This window comes from Pseudovirgaria hyperparasitica (genome assembly GCF_010093815.1).
Source record: "Pseudovirgaria hyperparasitica strain CBS 121739 unplaced genomic scaffold EJ05scaffold_6, whole genome shotgun sequence".
Taxonomy (NCBI): domain Eukaryota; kingdom Fungi; phylum Ascomycota; class Dothideomycetes; order Acrospermales; family Acrospermaceae; genus Pseudovirgaria; species Pseudovirgaria hyperparasitica.
In genome coordinates, this window is record NW_022985554.1 from 579,992 (window position 1) to 595,517 (window position 15,526).

A 15,526-nucleotide genomic window follows, 5' to 3' on the forward strand; every position below is an offset into this window, starting at 1 on the left:
GTTATTCATGATGGGGTCCATACGAGCCACATTGACGCAATCCACCACGCAAGCAATCCTTATATAGGAGCTGCCAATTCTGCCAGAGTATGCAGTTAGTGGTGTTCGCTGCCTGACCCCAAATTGTCACTCACTTTGCTCAGTGTAAATTTTTCAGTACTCTATTCTGGAGTGCGTTCCCAGTGACTCATCATGTTGCACCGCAACATAGGTGTGGTGCTCTTATTCTTCAGTGCTATAGCACTCGCGCTACGCTATGACTCTGCTCACGATGGTTGGAACCTGAACGAAAACAAAACAGCCTTGGATCCCGTACACTATGCGGGATCATGGAGCAATGAGACCTACAATCACACCTACAATCCGTCTCCGACCAACTGGAGAATGCCGTTTTATGTGCTCACCCTCGATCGGTACATCGATGGTGACCCAACCAATAACGAAGCAAATGGTACAAATTTTGAGCACGACTGGCAAACTAATCAATTCCGATTTGGTGGAGATGCAAAGGGTCTCATGAACAACCTGGACTATATCCAAGGGATGGGAATCAAGGTTAGTATCGACATCACACACAAATACTGGGTGTGACTAAAATTCCTATAGGCACTCTATATGTCAGGCACCCCTTTCATCAATATGCCGTGGGCAAGTGACGGCTTTGGGCCTCTAGACTTCACACTGCTTGATCATCATCACGGAACCATACAAGATTGGCGGAACTTGATTACGGAAATTCATCGACGTAATATGTACATTGTACTGGACAATACAATTGCGACAATGGGGGACCTTTTCTCCTTCAAAGGCTATGAGAATGTCTCGACCCCATTCTCATTCAATGAATACGACGTGGTCTACAAGTCGGACCGCCAGTATCTCGACTTTTCTTACAAGAACGAGTGGAATGCTTCTTGCCAATACCCGAGATTATGGCAGGCTGATGGCTATCCCATGGCCAATGCTAGCGTTCTTGACGGGATTTCTCATGGCTGTATGGACAGTGAATTCGATCAGGTGTGTCTCATGTTCTACATTCTCATTGGGAGTATACTGGTATGCGAACATACTGTTCCTATTTCTGCCACGCAGAATGCATAACACGATTGTCGTTGAACTTGGTTTCAATCATGTGGACTTCACTAACTTCTTTGTAGTATGGTGATATTGCTGGTGTAGGAGAAGTTCCCGTGTGGGAGAATCAGCTCGGGAAGTTCGCCTCTGTCCAAGATCGTCTGCGTTCATGGCGACAAGATGTACTCGACAAGATCAATGTCTTTTCTTGCATGCAGATTTCTATGCTTGACATTGATGGTTTTCGCATCGACAAGGCTGCACAGACACCGATTGATGTCTTTGGGAATTTCTCAGACTATCAACGCACATGCGCCAAACAGTACGGAAAAGAAAATTTCCTCATTGTCGGTGAGGTTGTGAGTAAGACCCCATACGCATCACTTATCATCGGCCGTGGAAAGGAACCTCAGAATGCATGGGACAACTTCGCAGATGCGGTCGCAGCCAAAGATGTTCGCAACTCGACTGATTACATTCGCGAGTTCGGCCACAGCGCCCTAGACGGTGACGCGTTCCACTATCCAACTTATGGTGGCATTACCAGATTTCTTGGACTTGACGGTCCTATTGGATTGGAGGGAGTCAATTTCGTTGAGATATGGCACGATCTGGTTCGTCATGAGGATATGGTCAACGCCAATACTGCTGAGTTTGATCCACGCCACATGTTCGGCATGACCAACCAGGACGTTTTCAGGTGGCCTGGGTTAAAGGACGGCATACAACGCCACCTTTTAGGTTTATTGATCAATTATTTACAGATGCCTGGTATTCCATTCCACCTATGGGGCGAGGAGCAGATGTTCTACGTACTAGAGAACCAAGCCGCCGATTATGTTTTTGGCCGGACACCTATGGGCTCTTCTCGCGCTTGGCAACTCCATGGGTGCTACAAAATCGGCCAGGAGGTTTATGTCAATCAACCGTTTGACTCTGCAAATCGGGGCTGCGAGGATGATTCTGTCAGTCTCGACCACCGCGACCCGTCCCATCCAATCCGCAACATAATCAAACGGATGTACGAGCTCAGAGAGCAGTACCCTGTACTGAATGATGGATTTACGGTCGAGACACTTATGAATCGCACTCAAAGTGTGTACCTGCCTGGAAGCTTAGGCATGCCTTCACCCACTGGTCTTTGGAGTATTTATCGCGGTCGCACAGCAGCCGTACAGGACCTACAAGGAGGCCAGGGCAACCAGAGCGTCTGGTTAGTCTATCACAATAATGATACTATTGCTAACTACACGTCCGACTGTAATAGTAGCAACTATACCGACGTCATTCTCTCCGCGTTTCCGGGTGGTACCACAGTGAAGAACCTTTTCTATCCATACGAGGAATACACCCTTGAAAATTCAACGATTCAATTAGGGATTGATGGCGAGACAGAAACTAATGGCTGTCTAACTTCCGTTGAGCTAGCGCCCTATGGATTCAAAGCATTTGTCCCAGTTGAAACCTTTGAGGATCCTCGTCCAACAATCACGAAAGTTGTGCCAGGTCATGATGAGCGATTAGTCTCGACAACATCGGATGGCACCGGACAGGTTGTGCCATTCGAAATCCATTTCTCCACCGAAATGAATTGCGACTCTCTTCGAAATAATATCAGTATATCCTCTACTACTAACGACGCATCAACTCCGACCTTCAACAAATCAAGCGTGACATGCCACACAATTGATGCAGAGACTGGTTCCTACGTCGGCTACGTGGCAGGCACATGGGTTTTCAAAGGAGAATTCGAGAATGTTTCAGACGGCATCCATGTGATCAGCATCAAGAACGTTACCAACGAAGCCGGTAATCAAAGTACGAATGCCTACGATGCGTATATGTTTCGCATCGGCCAAAGAACGAACCCAATGGTCTTTCCTGGATCCTCTAACTACTCTACAAGTCTTCTGAATCGCGATGACACGACAGGAGACCTATATGTTGCTCACAACGCTGCCGGAGCCAATCGTTGGCAGTATTCTCTTAATTGGGCCACCTCTTGGAGTGATTGGATTGACTACGAGCCGGGAAACACGACTATTGACTCACAAGCTTGGTCTGGCTCCAAGGCCCAAACTTGGGATGGCCATCATATCATGATTCGTTACTGGAGCGAACTGGCCGGAAGCATGGAACACGTACAACATGGCGATCTCGACTTCAGTGGTGGACCGCGACAATGGCCTCACATGCATGTCACAGGCCCATGGAATCTGTATGGATATGATGCAGGCCTGGAAGACTCAATGAGTCTTGCGTCCGACAGTGGGTGGGAATTTGATTTGATGGTTGAGTGGCCAAGCCAAGTCATTCTTAGTACATGGGGCATCAATCCTGACGGCCAGCCAGATCTTTCGAAGGTCTATGGAGATGTAGATGGTGATAACATTCTTGATTGGTTGCCCCCAACAAGTCTGTCCGACAATGTCGTCAACATCTCAGGACCTAGCATGCCGTATACTGGAGTCAGGATCATCGCGCGTGACTCTGACTTGAGATATATTCTCGAGCCTGTTGGCTCGGCCTGGAAACAACTGGCGATCTGGCTGCTTCTCGGTATCATTCCTGTATTAACTGCGGTCACCACAGCCTATCTCTTCGTAAGATGTTTCTACCACGTCAAATTCAACGAGCTTGGCATCATGAAGAAATCGTCGTCACCTACTTTGGGTCCACTTCCTACACTGGCTGAAAGCTTCTTTGCAGCCCCTGGAAGAAGTACAATGGAATTATTCGGCAGCGCAAAGCAGGCACACCCAATGAACCCACAACGTCGCGACGGCTTTGCAACGACTGAGGGAGATAGCAGAAAAACTGTTTTAATCGCTACTATGGAATACGAGATTGAGGACTGGGCCGTGAAAATCAAGATTGGAGGTCTCGGTGTCATGGCATCTCTCATGGGCAAAAACTTACAACACCAGAATCTGATCTGGGTTGTGCCATGTGTGGGAGGTATTGAATATCCAACAGACCAAACAGCAGAGCCAATGACGATCAAGATCATGGACCAGGATTACACGATCAATGTCCAGTACCACGCTCTGCGAAATATTACGTATGTTCTACTCGACTCCCCAATTTTTAGAGGGCAGACGAAGGCGGATCCGTATCCAGCCCGTATGGATGACATGGAGAGTGCAGTCTACTACTCTGCTTGGAACCAGTGCATAGCAGAGGCTGTCCGTCGCTTCCCAGAAATCGACCTTTATCATATCAACGATTATCACGGCTCTATTGCACCTCTCTACCTGCTTCCGGACACGATCCCCGTTGCGCTGTCGCTTCACAATGCCGAATTTCAAGGTCTGTGGTCCGTGAAGACACCACAAGCTTTGAAGGAGATTTGCCGAGTGTTCAACCTCAGCAAAGATGTTGTAAGCAGATATGTTCAATTTGGAGAGGTTTTCAATCTTCTACATGCTGGTGCTAGCTATCTCAGACTACACCAAAAGGGATATGGTGCCGTTGGTGTTTCTACCAAATACGGAAAGCGCTCTTTCGCCAGGTATCCGATCTTTTGGGGCCTTCCCAAGATTGGTGCACTTCCCAATCCAGATCCAACGGATACTGCTGCGTGGAACAAGACCCTACCTCATGCGGACTCTATTGCCATCGACCAAGAGACTGAGCAGCAAAGAGGAGCACTCCGTACGCAAGCTCAAGAATGGGCCGGTCTCAAAGTCGATCCCCATGCTGAGCTCTTCGTCTTTGTTGGACGATGGTCGCTACAGAAAGGGGTGGATCTCATCAGCGATGTTATGCCCTCTGTCCTTGAGAAGAATCCTAATGTGCAGCTCATTTGTATAGGACCTGTCATCGATCTCAATGGCAAGTTTGCTGCATTGAAACTTCAAAAGCTCATGGAAATGTATCCCGACCGAGTTTGCTCTAAGCCTGAGTTCACCATGCTCCCGCCTTATATTTTCAGTGGCGCTGAATTCGCTTTGATCCCTTCTCGCGATGAGCCTTTTGGTTTGGTCGCTGTCGAATTCGGGCGTAAGGGTGCTCTTGGAGTTGGTTCTCGTGTCGGTGGCTTAGGACAAATGCCTGGGTTCTGGTTTACAATCGAGTCTAATCAAAGCAAGCACTTGATTCGTCAATTCAAGGCCGCCATCAAAGCTGCGTTAGAATGTACAACTGAGAACAGAGCAATGATGAGAGCCCGATCTGCTGTGCAACGGTTTCCGGTTGCTCAATGGGTCGAGGGCCTGGAAGAATTACAAGGCGAAGCAATCAGAATGCACGGTAAAGTGCTATCTCGAGCTCCTTCGTTCATTAGCTTGAAAAGTCCAATCGCCTCTCCCTCGCAGTCCAAAAACAATTCTCCTCTGCACACTCCAACTATTAGTCGTCGACCTAGTCTTGCTAGCGTATTCGGCGGCCGTATGGGCAGTCGTGTTGGCAGCAGGGCAGCGAGTCCGATCAGAGAAGAATCGAACGAACCCAATACACAAGAGGAATTACAGAAGGCGCTTTCAAAGACAAAGGAAGGAAGACGAACGGGAAAGAAAGCCAGAATCGCACCAGCTTCAACATCAGCGGGATCCAATGGCAATTCTATCAATCAACAGGGATTCACAAGTCTGTTAGAGCCAATTGAAAGCAAGAATCTGTATGATCAACAGCAGGCCACCAACGATTCTTCCGGCTCGTCGTCCTCGTCTTCCAAAAGTACTCGAAGCCAGACCGACCGTCCTTCCCGTGAATCTGACCCCGTGTCACAAGAAGAAGACGCTACTCGGTCGAATTCTTGGGACTTTGCTACAGGCAGTCCAGGAAGAATGAACACGGCACCGACGACTGCCGCAAATACTCCCGGGCCAAGTAGAACCCCATCTTTTAGCTTTCCCCAGAATGGTGCACAAAATAGTTACGACTCACTGCCACCGTCGCGGGTGCCTTCTGTTCTGAGTTTGTCGACCGTGGTTGGTGATGAAAAGAATTACTCTCTTCAGAAAGTAGATCCTTTCTTCACTGACGCACAAGGATACTATTACAAGAGGTACACCAAGATGCTGGAGAACCTCAGTGGCAAGACGTCTGAAGGAGAACTGTGCGTGGAAGACTACCTGACAAAGGCTGAGAAAGATTGGTTCAATCGTATGCATAAGGCAAAGCTTGGTGTCAAGCAATCGGACACTTCTCCTAGGAGCTCTACAAACGAGACTATGATCGGCGAGGCTTCTATCATCGAAGGTCAGGTGGATGAATTTAACCTGGGCGCTGACTACGCGCCTCCAACTGGTGTCCGCAAGCTCATGAACTACAAGATCCGAGACTGGCCGCTGTATGCCTTCATAATAGCTTTGGTAAGTGTTTCAGGTCAGAAAGTAGAGCCGCACTGACAAGTGACAGGGACAAATTCTTGCTGCAAATTCCTACCAGATCACTCTCATCGCTGGTGAGATTGGTCAGACGGCAGAGAAACTTTACATCATCGCATCCATTTATCTTGCCAGCTCAATTCTTTGGTGGATCATTTTCCGCAGATGCAAGTCAATTTGGGTCATCTCCACCCCTTTCATGTTCTACGGTGCAGCCTTCTTTATTCTTGGCATGTCTCCTTACGGGAGCACATATAGCAGCCGAGCCTGGATCCAGAACGTAGCCACTGGACTATACGCAATCGCTTCTGGCAGCGGATCCTTGTTCTTTGCCCTCAACTTCGGAAGTGAGGGCGGTTCGGCAGTTCATACCTGGGCGTTTCGCGCCTGTGTTATTCAAGGCACTCAACAGATCTACGTCACTGTGCTTTGGTTCTGGGGTAATTACCTCTCGGAGAAGTCTGCTGCAGGGTTTACTGGAACTATGATCACTTCTACTCCTTACGTCACAGCAGTCACGACACCTGTCGCAGTAATTCTTTTCGCCTGTGGCATACTTCTATTCCTGGGCCTTCCTGACTACTACCGCAACACCCCGGGCAAAGTTCCTTCCTTCTATACCTCTCTCTGGCGTCGCAAGATCATCATGTGGTTCTTCGTCGTGGTTCTAATTCAGAACTTCTTCCTCTCCGCACCTTACGGTCGCAACTGGCGCTACCTCTGGAGCTCCAGCGTTGCGCCAGCCTGGGCCATTGTTATCCTTGTTTTCGTCTTTTTCATCCTCATTTGGGCTGGCGTTTTTACTCTGTTTGCAAAACTCTCACACGAGCACTCTTGGATCATCCCTTTGTTTGCAATTGGTCTGGGGGCTCCAAGGTGGGCACAGATGCTCTGGGGCACCTCCGGCATGGGCTCCTGGGTTCCATGGGCTGGCTCGCCGGTTGCTGGTGCGCTACTAGGTCGTGGCTTATGGTTATGGCTCGGTGTGCTGGATCAGCTTCAGGGTGTCGGATTTGGCATGATTCTCCTGCAAACAATGACGCGGTTCCACGTTGCATTTACTCTGATCGCCGCGCAGGTGCTTGGTAGCGTTGCGACTATCGTTGCACGCGCATGTGCGCCCGATAAGCTTGGTCCAGGACCTGTGTTCCCGAATCTGGTGCTAAACCTGAATGGCCTGGGCAATGCATGGTTCTGGATTACGATCATCTTCCAGATTTTCATTTGTATAGGCTTCGCTGTGTTTTTCAGGAAGGAGCAGCTATTCAAACCTTAGGTGGTATAGGTTTTGTAGAATAGTCATGTAAGATTGTGAAGGATACATATGTCATGATAGTAATGATCACAGTAAACACACGGAGCTTTAGGATATCAACGAGACATGGTTTTGTATAGATCAACTGTTTTCGAGAATTTGTTTTGTTTAGACTAGATACCACATCCGCACCATCGTTAGCGCTACATACCGAATGTTATTATGCAAAGCTGTCAAACTAGACTGTGCAATATGTAGGCAATACCACGAACGCTAACATAATCTCGTCTATCTTCTATACACCGATCGATACGCCATGATCTCAAACCAGTACGAACGAGATATGTACACAACCTTAGCTTATGAATACAGGGTCCGGGACGGCGATATTACCACTAGTACATTCCTCAAAGCAACTTATAAGAGTACTACTCTATCATCACACTTATACCTTCTTATATCCTTTAGAATTATAGGTCTTAAGATTCTTTTAACATATAACTTTAGTATATTAAGCTGCTAGTGACTTACTACTATAGACCAATCTATTATGATTTAAATTTAATGTAAGTATGCATTGCTATAACTGTAATTCATGAAATGGAGATAATTTGTACACAGCATTTAAGTTTCTATAAGAAATAAGCTAATATATAATTAGTGTCTTGGCGCTTTCTGTTATACTTATCGGGGGTAACTCCTTCCAGACACGGGACTCTTAGATCATGCGTCGGTCCTAGCTCCCGAGCTGAATGAACGCTGCTCTCTCTGAACCAGAACTTCACTAAACCACCATCCGCCCCCGCTGCTGGAATTCAATAACGCGCCATGCAAGAAGCCAGCTCAGGATGAAGAAAACCTTGCTGTTATGCTTCATACATGGCTTTAAGGTGAGTACATGCAGCTGAGTCACCGGGATATCATATCTTTAACAAAGCTTTAGGGGGGTGACGACACTTTCGCTGGCTTTCCCGAGCACCTGAAAGGCATCCTCAGCCACGCTCTTCCTAAAGTTACCGTTAAGACTATCACATATCCCAAGTTTGAGACTGTAGGAGATCTGAAGGAATGTGTCGGGAGGTTCAAAGAATGGTATATCACGCTTCATGACCAGTAATAAAGCGAAAGCTCACTCTGTGTAGGCTTCAGAACAAGGTCATAGACCTGGAGGTCGCAAATAGCACTCCTTCTCCCACTGTAGATCCCTCCGTCCACACTATCCTCATCGGACACTCCATGGGCGGCATCGTTGCCGCCGAAACCCTCTTATCGATCGCCTCAGAACAACCCATATCCGAGTCTGCCTCAACTTTAAGTAACACTTCGCTCATGTTCCCCTATATTCAAGCCGTCCTCGCATTCGATACGCCTTACCTAGGCATCGCACCAGGAGTCGTTGCTCATGGTGCAGAAGGCCATTGGAAAAAGGGTCAAGCAGCGTATAACGCTTACACCAACGTCGCAAGCGCATTCGGTTGGGGCGGGGCGAAGACTCCCACGACGAATAGCGCCATCGATGCTAGCAGGATGCTTCCCAGTAGCACGTCCATCAACGACGTTAATGGCGATGCTGCTGCCGCGCCGCTTTGGCAGCGATGGGGCAAAGTCGCCATGTTCGCTGGAGCTGCAGGCGCAGTTGCTGCAGGCGGTGCCGCGGCCTACATGAACCGCGATCAGATCTCAGCAGGCTGGACGTGGGTAGGCTCACACCTTGAATTTGTAGGATGCCTCGCGCGCGGCGAAGAGCTGAAGAAACGGCTCGCGAGTTTATGCAGGGTGTCTCAAGCACATGAGCTTGGGTTTGCAAATTTGTACACGACACTGGGTAAAGCGGTGGAGGACAAGTCATCATCCTCGTGGGCCGCTGGAGTCGTTGGATCAGATCGAACTTTCTGCGTGATACCTGGCGACAAGTCAGAGAACAGGGGTTTCTTCATCCCAGCCAAGAACGACAAAGCGACCGCTGAGACTTGGGCACATATGGGGATGTTCGATGTCAAGGAGAATCCGGATTACTACGACATGGGCGCCCGGGCTAGGGATCTGATCGTTGGCTGGTGTCTGAACTCATGGTACGAAGAAGCAACACCACCCGACCAGAAGTTGCTCGAGGATACCAGTGAGGACGATGTCGAGATGGTCGACAAAGGCGACACCGAGCTCGGTGAAGATTTCGAAAATGTTCAACCCACCGAGGCCTGATGCGTGTTCATGGCTTTATGCACGTTACGAAACCGATGACTTTGGGTAGATGATTTTGTAAACTTGTAAGCGGAGCTTCATCTGCAATCGATATGCTACTTTTTCTGACTGTAAGACATCACGATCGTTCATTGATGTCAGTTCGATACTATCTGGGTTTCATCTTTCTCCGACACGCTCATAATGTGACTATTCATCTTCCTCCGGCAATCCCGCTGATAGAGCCATGTGGTCAGCAGCTCTATATCCAAAGGTAAGAGCCGGTCCTAGCGTACCACCAGCCCCTGGATATGTGCTACCCATAATAGAAGCAGACGTGTTGCCAGCCGCATACAAACCTTCGATTATAGACCCGTCCTTCTTGATCACCTGCGCATGCTCGTTCGTCACAAGTCCCCCTTTTGTACCCAGATCCCCGGGATAGATCCTCACTGCGTAAAACGGACCCTGCTCGATGGTGCCCAGATTGGGATTCAAGCCTACTCCTGGATCACCAAACATACGGTCATATGCATTCCCACCGCGCCCAAAGTCCTCGTCTACGCCTGTATGGGCAAAAGAGTTGAACCGTGACACGGTGCTCTGCAGTCCTATTGCATCGATACCCATCTTTCCCGCTAGTTCTGCGAGGTTGTCCGCCTCAACCAAGTATCCCGAGTCGGTGTAATTCTTTGGCACCTTCGTCCGCGCCATCAGTAAACCCAGCGCATACTTTCGCCGATACTGTGCATCGACAACCATCCACGCCGGCGCTGCAGGCACACTTTTGTGTCGCGCGTACATGGCATGGACAGCATCGACATAGCTCTGCGATTCATTCATGAAGCGTGAACCGGAGGCGTCGACGATGATGCTATGTGGCCGTGAGCGGTCGTAGATGAGTACGAGGGGCTTGTGGTTCAGAGTAGGCTCGAGGACGGCAGGCGTCCACCATGCCGAGCTCATGAGAGCGGTGGATGCGCCGAGGGACATGCCGGCTAGGATCGCATCGCCTGTGTCGGAAGCCGGCGTGGATGTCCAGGTGGTTTTTGTTGGGGAGGGATGATGTTGCGAACGCAAGGCTGCGTTATGGGCGAAGCCACCTGCGGCGAGAAGAGTGCCGCGAGGGGCGTGGATGTCAATTTCAGAGTTGTGATGCTTGATAGTGGCGCCAGTCACAGCACCTGAGGTACTCGTCCGCAGATTGACTAAGGGTGATTCCCTCCAGATTGGGATGTCATGTTGTATGTTAAGATGGAGGAGTTGGGCTATAAGCGACCGACCCATGTTTGAGGGCTCACGGCCAAGAAGTTTCCATTTCAAAGTCTTCAATATAACTCGGAGAAGGACCTTTCGGTTCTCACTGGATGTCATGAAGGCCAGAAGCGGTCCAGTCTCTTGGGCATACATCGCCATGGCAGGAGGGTACTCGTCACGAAGAAGATGTTGTAACCAACTCCCAAGCTTCTTCAGGTCGAACGTGTCACCCTCAATGGTGCGCCCACCTGATAAGGAGCCAGGGACATCTGGATAGTATTCTTCATAACCTAGAGAAGCGTGCCATTTGAATCCTAAATCCTCAAGAAATTTGATGGCTTTAGGCGCAGTTTCGACATACGCCTTCCGACGTGTGGGCGATGTAAAAGGGCCGCGGTCTTGGATGATGTTGTCTAAGTATCTGAGAGCTTCGTCCGTGTTGTCTTGTATACCAGCTGCTCTATGGAGGTGATTGTTAGGGATCCACAGACAGCCACCGGAATAGGCAGATGCGCCTCCAATTTTGGAGGCCTTTTCTATCACCAAAGGCTTGAGACCGAGATATTTAGCTCGCAGCGCAGCAGTCAACCCTGTAACCCCACTACCAACTATCAACACATCCGCTTGAGTATGAGTTGTCTCCAGGGCTTTTGTGCTACTGTAGCATCTGATTTGCGTGCCGCTCAACCGAGCCAGGGGTCGTAAACCACACCTGTCAAACACAGCCCAATGGTAGGATTGATCTAGGTGTCGAAATAGACCACCGACGTTTCTAGGTCGAGCCATGAAGCAATGTTTGAGGTCTACTTCGGACAGTGTGGGAGCATGAAGGTGGTATTCAAGGAAGGCCCCTTGCTCCTACATATGAAAGTGGACTTCCCCCATAGCCTTGTCGGCCTATTCAATCTGATCATGCGGGGTAGAATTCAAAAGCGGCGTAGAACAGTCTAGGAAGTGAAAGAAGTAAGGGAGTATGATATGAGTCATTATAACTCTGTCCGAACACTTTAGGCGACCGCCCAGGGATTGGAAATAACGAGAAGGAACTTATGACTTGAGGAACATTCCATATTCTTATGGAGATAATAGAGAATTATAGTGGACAATGATGGCTTCTGGAGGGCTTTAGTATTTGTGTTTAGCAGACCGTCTGTTATCCATTTCGGGTTGGCGTCAATCCAAAGTAGCTAACAGCGACTTTGCTTATTCGCTGTATCTGTTATATTAGTCTTTGGTGCGAGAGCGTTGGAGAGTAGACGATGGTGAGTGAAGGTTGTTATAATTATTATGGCGGTTTCACTTTGCAGTGGTTCACCTTGCGCTGGCTGGCCCTCTATCTATGCATCCATGCCCAGCGCTACGCCGGACATAGTAATCAATCGCGAGAGATGGATATCCGCGCCTGACGACTCTGATTTACCTCACGCAACAATGTCTTTTCCGCCAGTCCGTGCTGTGATCTTCGACGTTGATGGTCTCCTCATAAATTCTGAGGACATATATACTGAAGTATATCTAAGTGTGCTACGTAATTACGGCGTCACATCGTTTCCATGGAAGATCAAAAGCCTGCAGATGAGTCGCGGGCGACCCGTAAGACCACACATTCCACTCAACTCTCCGCTAACCCTCTCGAACCTACGAATAGGGCACTGAGCGGATCTTGAAATATGCGAACCTGGATATGACCGTAGAGGAATGGAATGCTCTCGTCAAGCCTCACACTTCTCTCTTCACCAAGTGCCAGCCCCTACCCGGCGTGCCCGAGCTTCTGCACAACCTCACAACGCGCGTACAGCCACCGTTACAAGTCGCAATCGCGAGTTCGTCGAACTCAGAGCTGTTCAAGTTGAAGACGGGACATCTGCCGGAGGTCTCGGAGCCCATACCGCCTGAGCGTCGAGTATTTGGGAGTGATCCGGAAATGGAGGGTAAGAGCAAGAAACCTGCGCCAGACTTGTTTCTAATTGCGTTGGGGCGTCTAAATAAATTGAGCAATGCGGCACCTATTGCTCCAGAAGAGTGTCTTGTATTTGAAGACTCCATTGCAGGTGTGGAAGCTGCGCGGAAGGCGGGAATGAGAGTGGTGTTTGTACCACATCCGGGCTTGCAAGATGTTGCGCGCGGGCATGAGGAGGATATCATGAATGGCACACTACATACAGGTCTCACACTAGAGCCTGTTGAGGATGCACCAGCTATCGAGACTGGGATGTCAAGAGATGGATGGGCGGAGATGATACCAAGCATGAAAGCATTCTCGTTTGAACGCTATGGCATCCGTCTCATGTAATGACCAAAGTAAATGAACATAGAAGAATCAACTTCGGATGGATATTTCCATTTGCTGAGCTTTCAAGATTAGATCTTACTGAGCATCTGGCTTCCCTCTGAACTCCTCTCTTAAGGTCTCCCCGCCAACCTCCAGCTCCTCCGCAGGCGTCAACACAAACAACATACGACACCACTCTGTCGAACTAGGGTTGCGCCACGCATGCATGGTCCCGCGCTGAATGACTGTGTCGCCCCGCTTACACCTCCTCGTCTCCCCACTGTCCAATATCAATTCGATCTCGCCCTCGAGCACGACCATATAATCCAGTGTCGTTGTGCGATGCAGCGGGCTCAGACCTAGCGGCGGGGTCTCACTGTGCTGCATGACTGTACCACCAGGCGTGCGGTATGCTGGGGGCAGCTTGGCTTTGTTATCGGCATCGGATTTGTAGGAAATTAGGTCTGTGTTGGCGGCGAAGGAGTGTGGCACGCGCGTAGTGGAGTAGTCGAGGTGGAAAGTTGAGCCTCCCGGGAAGGTAGACTTTGGAGTGTGAATGTCGAATGTGGTATCGACGATGGCTTTGCCATTGGAGTCATGGGTAGTGATGTAGCGGGTATATGGAGGGAGGTTTGAAATGGGATCAGTAGACATGTTGCGCTGGGGCGATGGGTTCATAATTGATTACAATTTCGGATTGGGTTTCTGCCTAGTATTAGGATTTGCAGTATGAAGGATCGAATGTTGCGCTTGTTAAGTAGTCAGTTAGTTAGTATGGTCAGCTTCTTGAATTTGCAAGGCTGATCTGGCCTGAACAGCTGTAGCTAAGTATAAAAGGCGGAGTAATCTACCGTACGCCGGTTCATAGGTTTAAGTCGCATTCTCACTGCAGGACCTAGTATTTAGCTATGTTGGTATTTATGAACGGTTCCTTTGGACTATCCTTGTCCATCGGAACGCGAGCCGCCGCCGACATGCCGACATGCCGACATCTGTATCAGGAAATGGCGACGGCATCAGCATTCATTCTTCATACTTAAGCCTGGACCTCAGCGCGAGCGTTAGAGGAGTGTTTGCCTCAGATGAGAGGCCATGTTCAGAAGATCGAAACGGATCTAACATTATTACTACAACAGCTAAGAACCACATATCCGGTAGAACAACAGCCAACATTCTCATCTCCCAAATATTGTGTCTCGCACATGTTAAGATAATATGTATTTGCTTTATGCGAGAGATATTAGAGATGAGAGCATCATCGGCGTACTCATGCCCCAATGCTTCCGATCCTCTGCTCCTGCAAGCTCGCGATCGATGTTAATGCTGCGAGGCTGCGACGAAGCTCTAACAGGCTTCGGTACATCAGCTGTACTAGAAGCAGGTTCAAAAGGATTAGTATCAGCGATAATACCAGCTCTTCCAGCCATTTGATCAGGCACTCATCTTCTGAGGCCTGTCTGCTGAAGCCGAACTCTGCCAATGGACAATACAGACATTCCCCTGCCTAGCTGCTACACCAGAACAGATATGATACGCTATAATTGCGACTTCGAGTGGCTATACGCTGTGGCCTTTGGTCCCCTTTTCGTCGAGTAGTCTGTGTTGGGATATTGTTGGAGCGTGAGGTTTCGCCTCTAATTGCGGAATCTGGACCATCTGGACCACCAAATGCTCTTGAGATGGGACCATGAACAGCTACAAGCTGCTAAGTAACCCAAAAGAAAGAATACAGCAACTGCAGAACAGTACACTTAAGATCTGAATCAACAGGCAGATATCGCATGAGGTAGAAAATTAGGCACCCAGAACCGGAGGAGAAAGAAGACTGTTACAGAAAATGATCTTCGATGAGTGTGTTGCAGATGTCTGAAGAGCGAGTCAGATTGTCACTCTATGTTCTAGTTCTGCTAGACCATATAGACGTGAAAGGGCACAGAAACTCGTATTGTCATCAGGAACACATATTCTTGCATGTCTATATTACAAAGATAATTGGCTAATTTACAAGTGACAGAGCCAAGTCATTGACTGGCACCTGCTTCTGGACATGAAGAATCATGATTTAGTACGAAGCAACTACATAAAGTTCGAGATGCTCAAACAAACGTAAAGCACTTATACTATGATCCATACCAGCCCAGAACAGCAAAAAGACAA

At 48.9% G+C, this 15,526-nt stretch overlaps 5 protein-coding genes across 5 annotated transcripts; 3 read left to right on the forward strand and 2 right to left on the reverse strand.

The window, feature by feature from the left end:
- Positions 1 to 16: 16 nt before the first annotated feature.
- Positions 17 to 7,897, forward strand: EJ05DRAFT_329633 (alpha-1,3-glucan synthase Ags2). Its single transcript, XM_033740834.1, has 4 exons — positions 17 to 555; positions 607 to 1,017; positions 1,158 to 6,389; positions 6,436 to 7,897. Exons 1-4 carry the CDS (start codon positions 193 to 195, stop codon positions 7,678 to 7,680), a joined length of 7,251 nt encoding a protein of 2,416 aa, XP_033601468.1. The 5' UTR covers positions 17 to 192; the 3' UTR covers positions 7,681 to 7,897.
- Positions 7,898 to 8,392: 495 nt separating this feature from the next.
- Positions 8,393 to 9,930, forward strand: EJ05DRAFT_329656 (uncharacterized protein). The gene is made up of 3 exons (XM_033740835.1): positions 8,393 to 8,549; positions 8,603 to 8,751; positions 8,802 to 9,930. The coding sequence occupies exons 1-3, from the start codon at positions 8,508 to 8,510 to the stop codon at positions 9,859 to 9,861; spliced, it is 1,251 nt and encodes a 416-aa protein (XP_033601469.1). The 5' UTR covers positions 8,393 to 8,507; the 3' UTR covers positions 9,862 to 9,930.
- Positions 9,931 to 10,050: 120 nt separating this feature from the next.
- Positions 10,051 to 12,011, reverse strand: EJ05DRAFT_492553 (3-ketosteroid dehydrogenase; the record flags this gene model as incomplete). The annotated part of the gene is made up of 2 exons (XM_033746040.1): positions 10,051 to 11,720; positions 11,960 to 12,011. The coding sequence occupies 2 exons, from the start codon at positions 12,009 to 12,011 to the stop codon at positions 10,051 to 10,053; spliced, it is 1,722 nt and encodes a 573-aa protein (XP_033601470.1).
- A 517-nt stretch (positions 12,012 to 12,528) lies between these two features.
- EJ05DRAFT_499443 (HAD-like protein) lies at positions 12,529 to 13,390 on the forward strand (the record flags this gene model as incomplete). Its single annotated transcript, XM_033746836.1, has 2 exons — positions 12,529 to 12,690; positions 12,746 to 13,390. 2 exons carry the CDS (start codon positions 12,529 to 12,531, stop codon positions 13,388 to 13,390), a joined length of 807 nt encoding a protein of 268 aa, XP_033601471.1.
- A 38-nt stretch (positions 13,391 to 13,428) lies between these two features.
- EJ05DRAFT_329705 (uncharacterized protein) lies at positions 13,429 to 14,247 on the reverse strand. The gene has a single exon (XM_033740836.1). The coding sequence runs from the start codon at positions 14,045 to 14,047 to the stop codon at positions 13,466 to 13,468; it is 582 nt and encodes a 193-aa protein (XP_033601472.1). The 5' UTR covers positions 14,048 to 14,247; the 3' UTR covers positions 13,429 to 13,465.
- Positions 14,248 to 15,526: the final 1,279 nt, after the last annotated feature.

Bases quoted from the DNA above. Each gene is read 5' to 3' on its own strand.
- EJ05DRAFT_329633 (XM_033740834.1), top strand. From the start codon at position 193: ATGTTGCACCGCAACATAGGTGTGGTGCTCTTATTCTTCAGTGCTATA. The intron at 556-606 runs GTTAGTATCGAC...AAATTCCTATAG, and splicing joins TCCAAGGGATGGGAATCAAG to GCACTCTATATGTCAGGCAC. The intron at 1,018-1,157 runs GTGTGTCTCATG...ACTTCTTTGTAG, and splicing joins TGGACAGTGAATTCGATCAG to TATGGTGATATTGCTGGTGT.
- EJ05DRAFT_329656 (XM_033740835.1), top strand. From the start codon at position 8,508: ATGAAGAAAACCTTGCTGTTATGCTTCATACATGGCTTTAAG. The intron at 8,550-8,602 runs GTGAGTACATGC...ACAAAGCTTTAG, and splicing joins GCTTCATACATGGCTTTAAG to GGGGGTGACGACACTTTCGC. The intron at 8,752-8,801 runs GTATATCACGCT...CACTCTGTGTAG, and splicing joins GTCGGGAGGTTCAAAGAATG to GCTTCAGAACAAGGTCATAG.
- EJ05DRAFT_329705 (XM_033740836.1), bottom strand. From the start codon at position 14,047: ATGAACCCATCGCCCCAGCGCAACATGTCTACTGATCCCATTTCAAAC.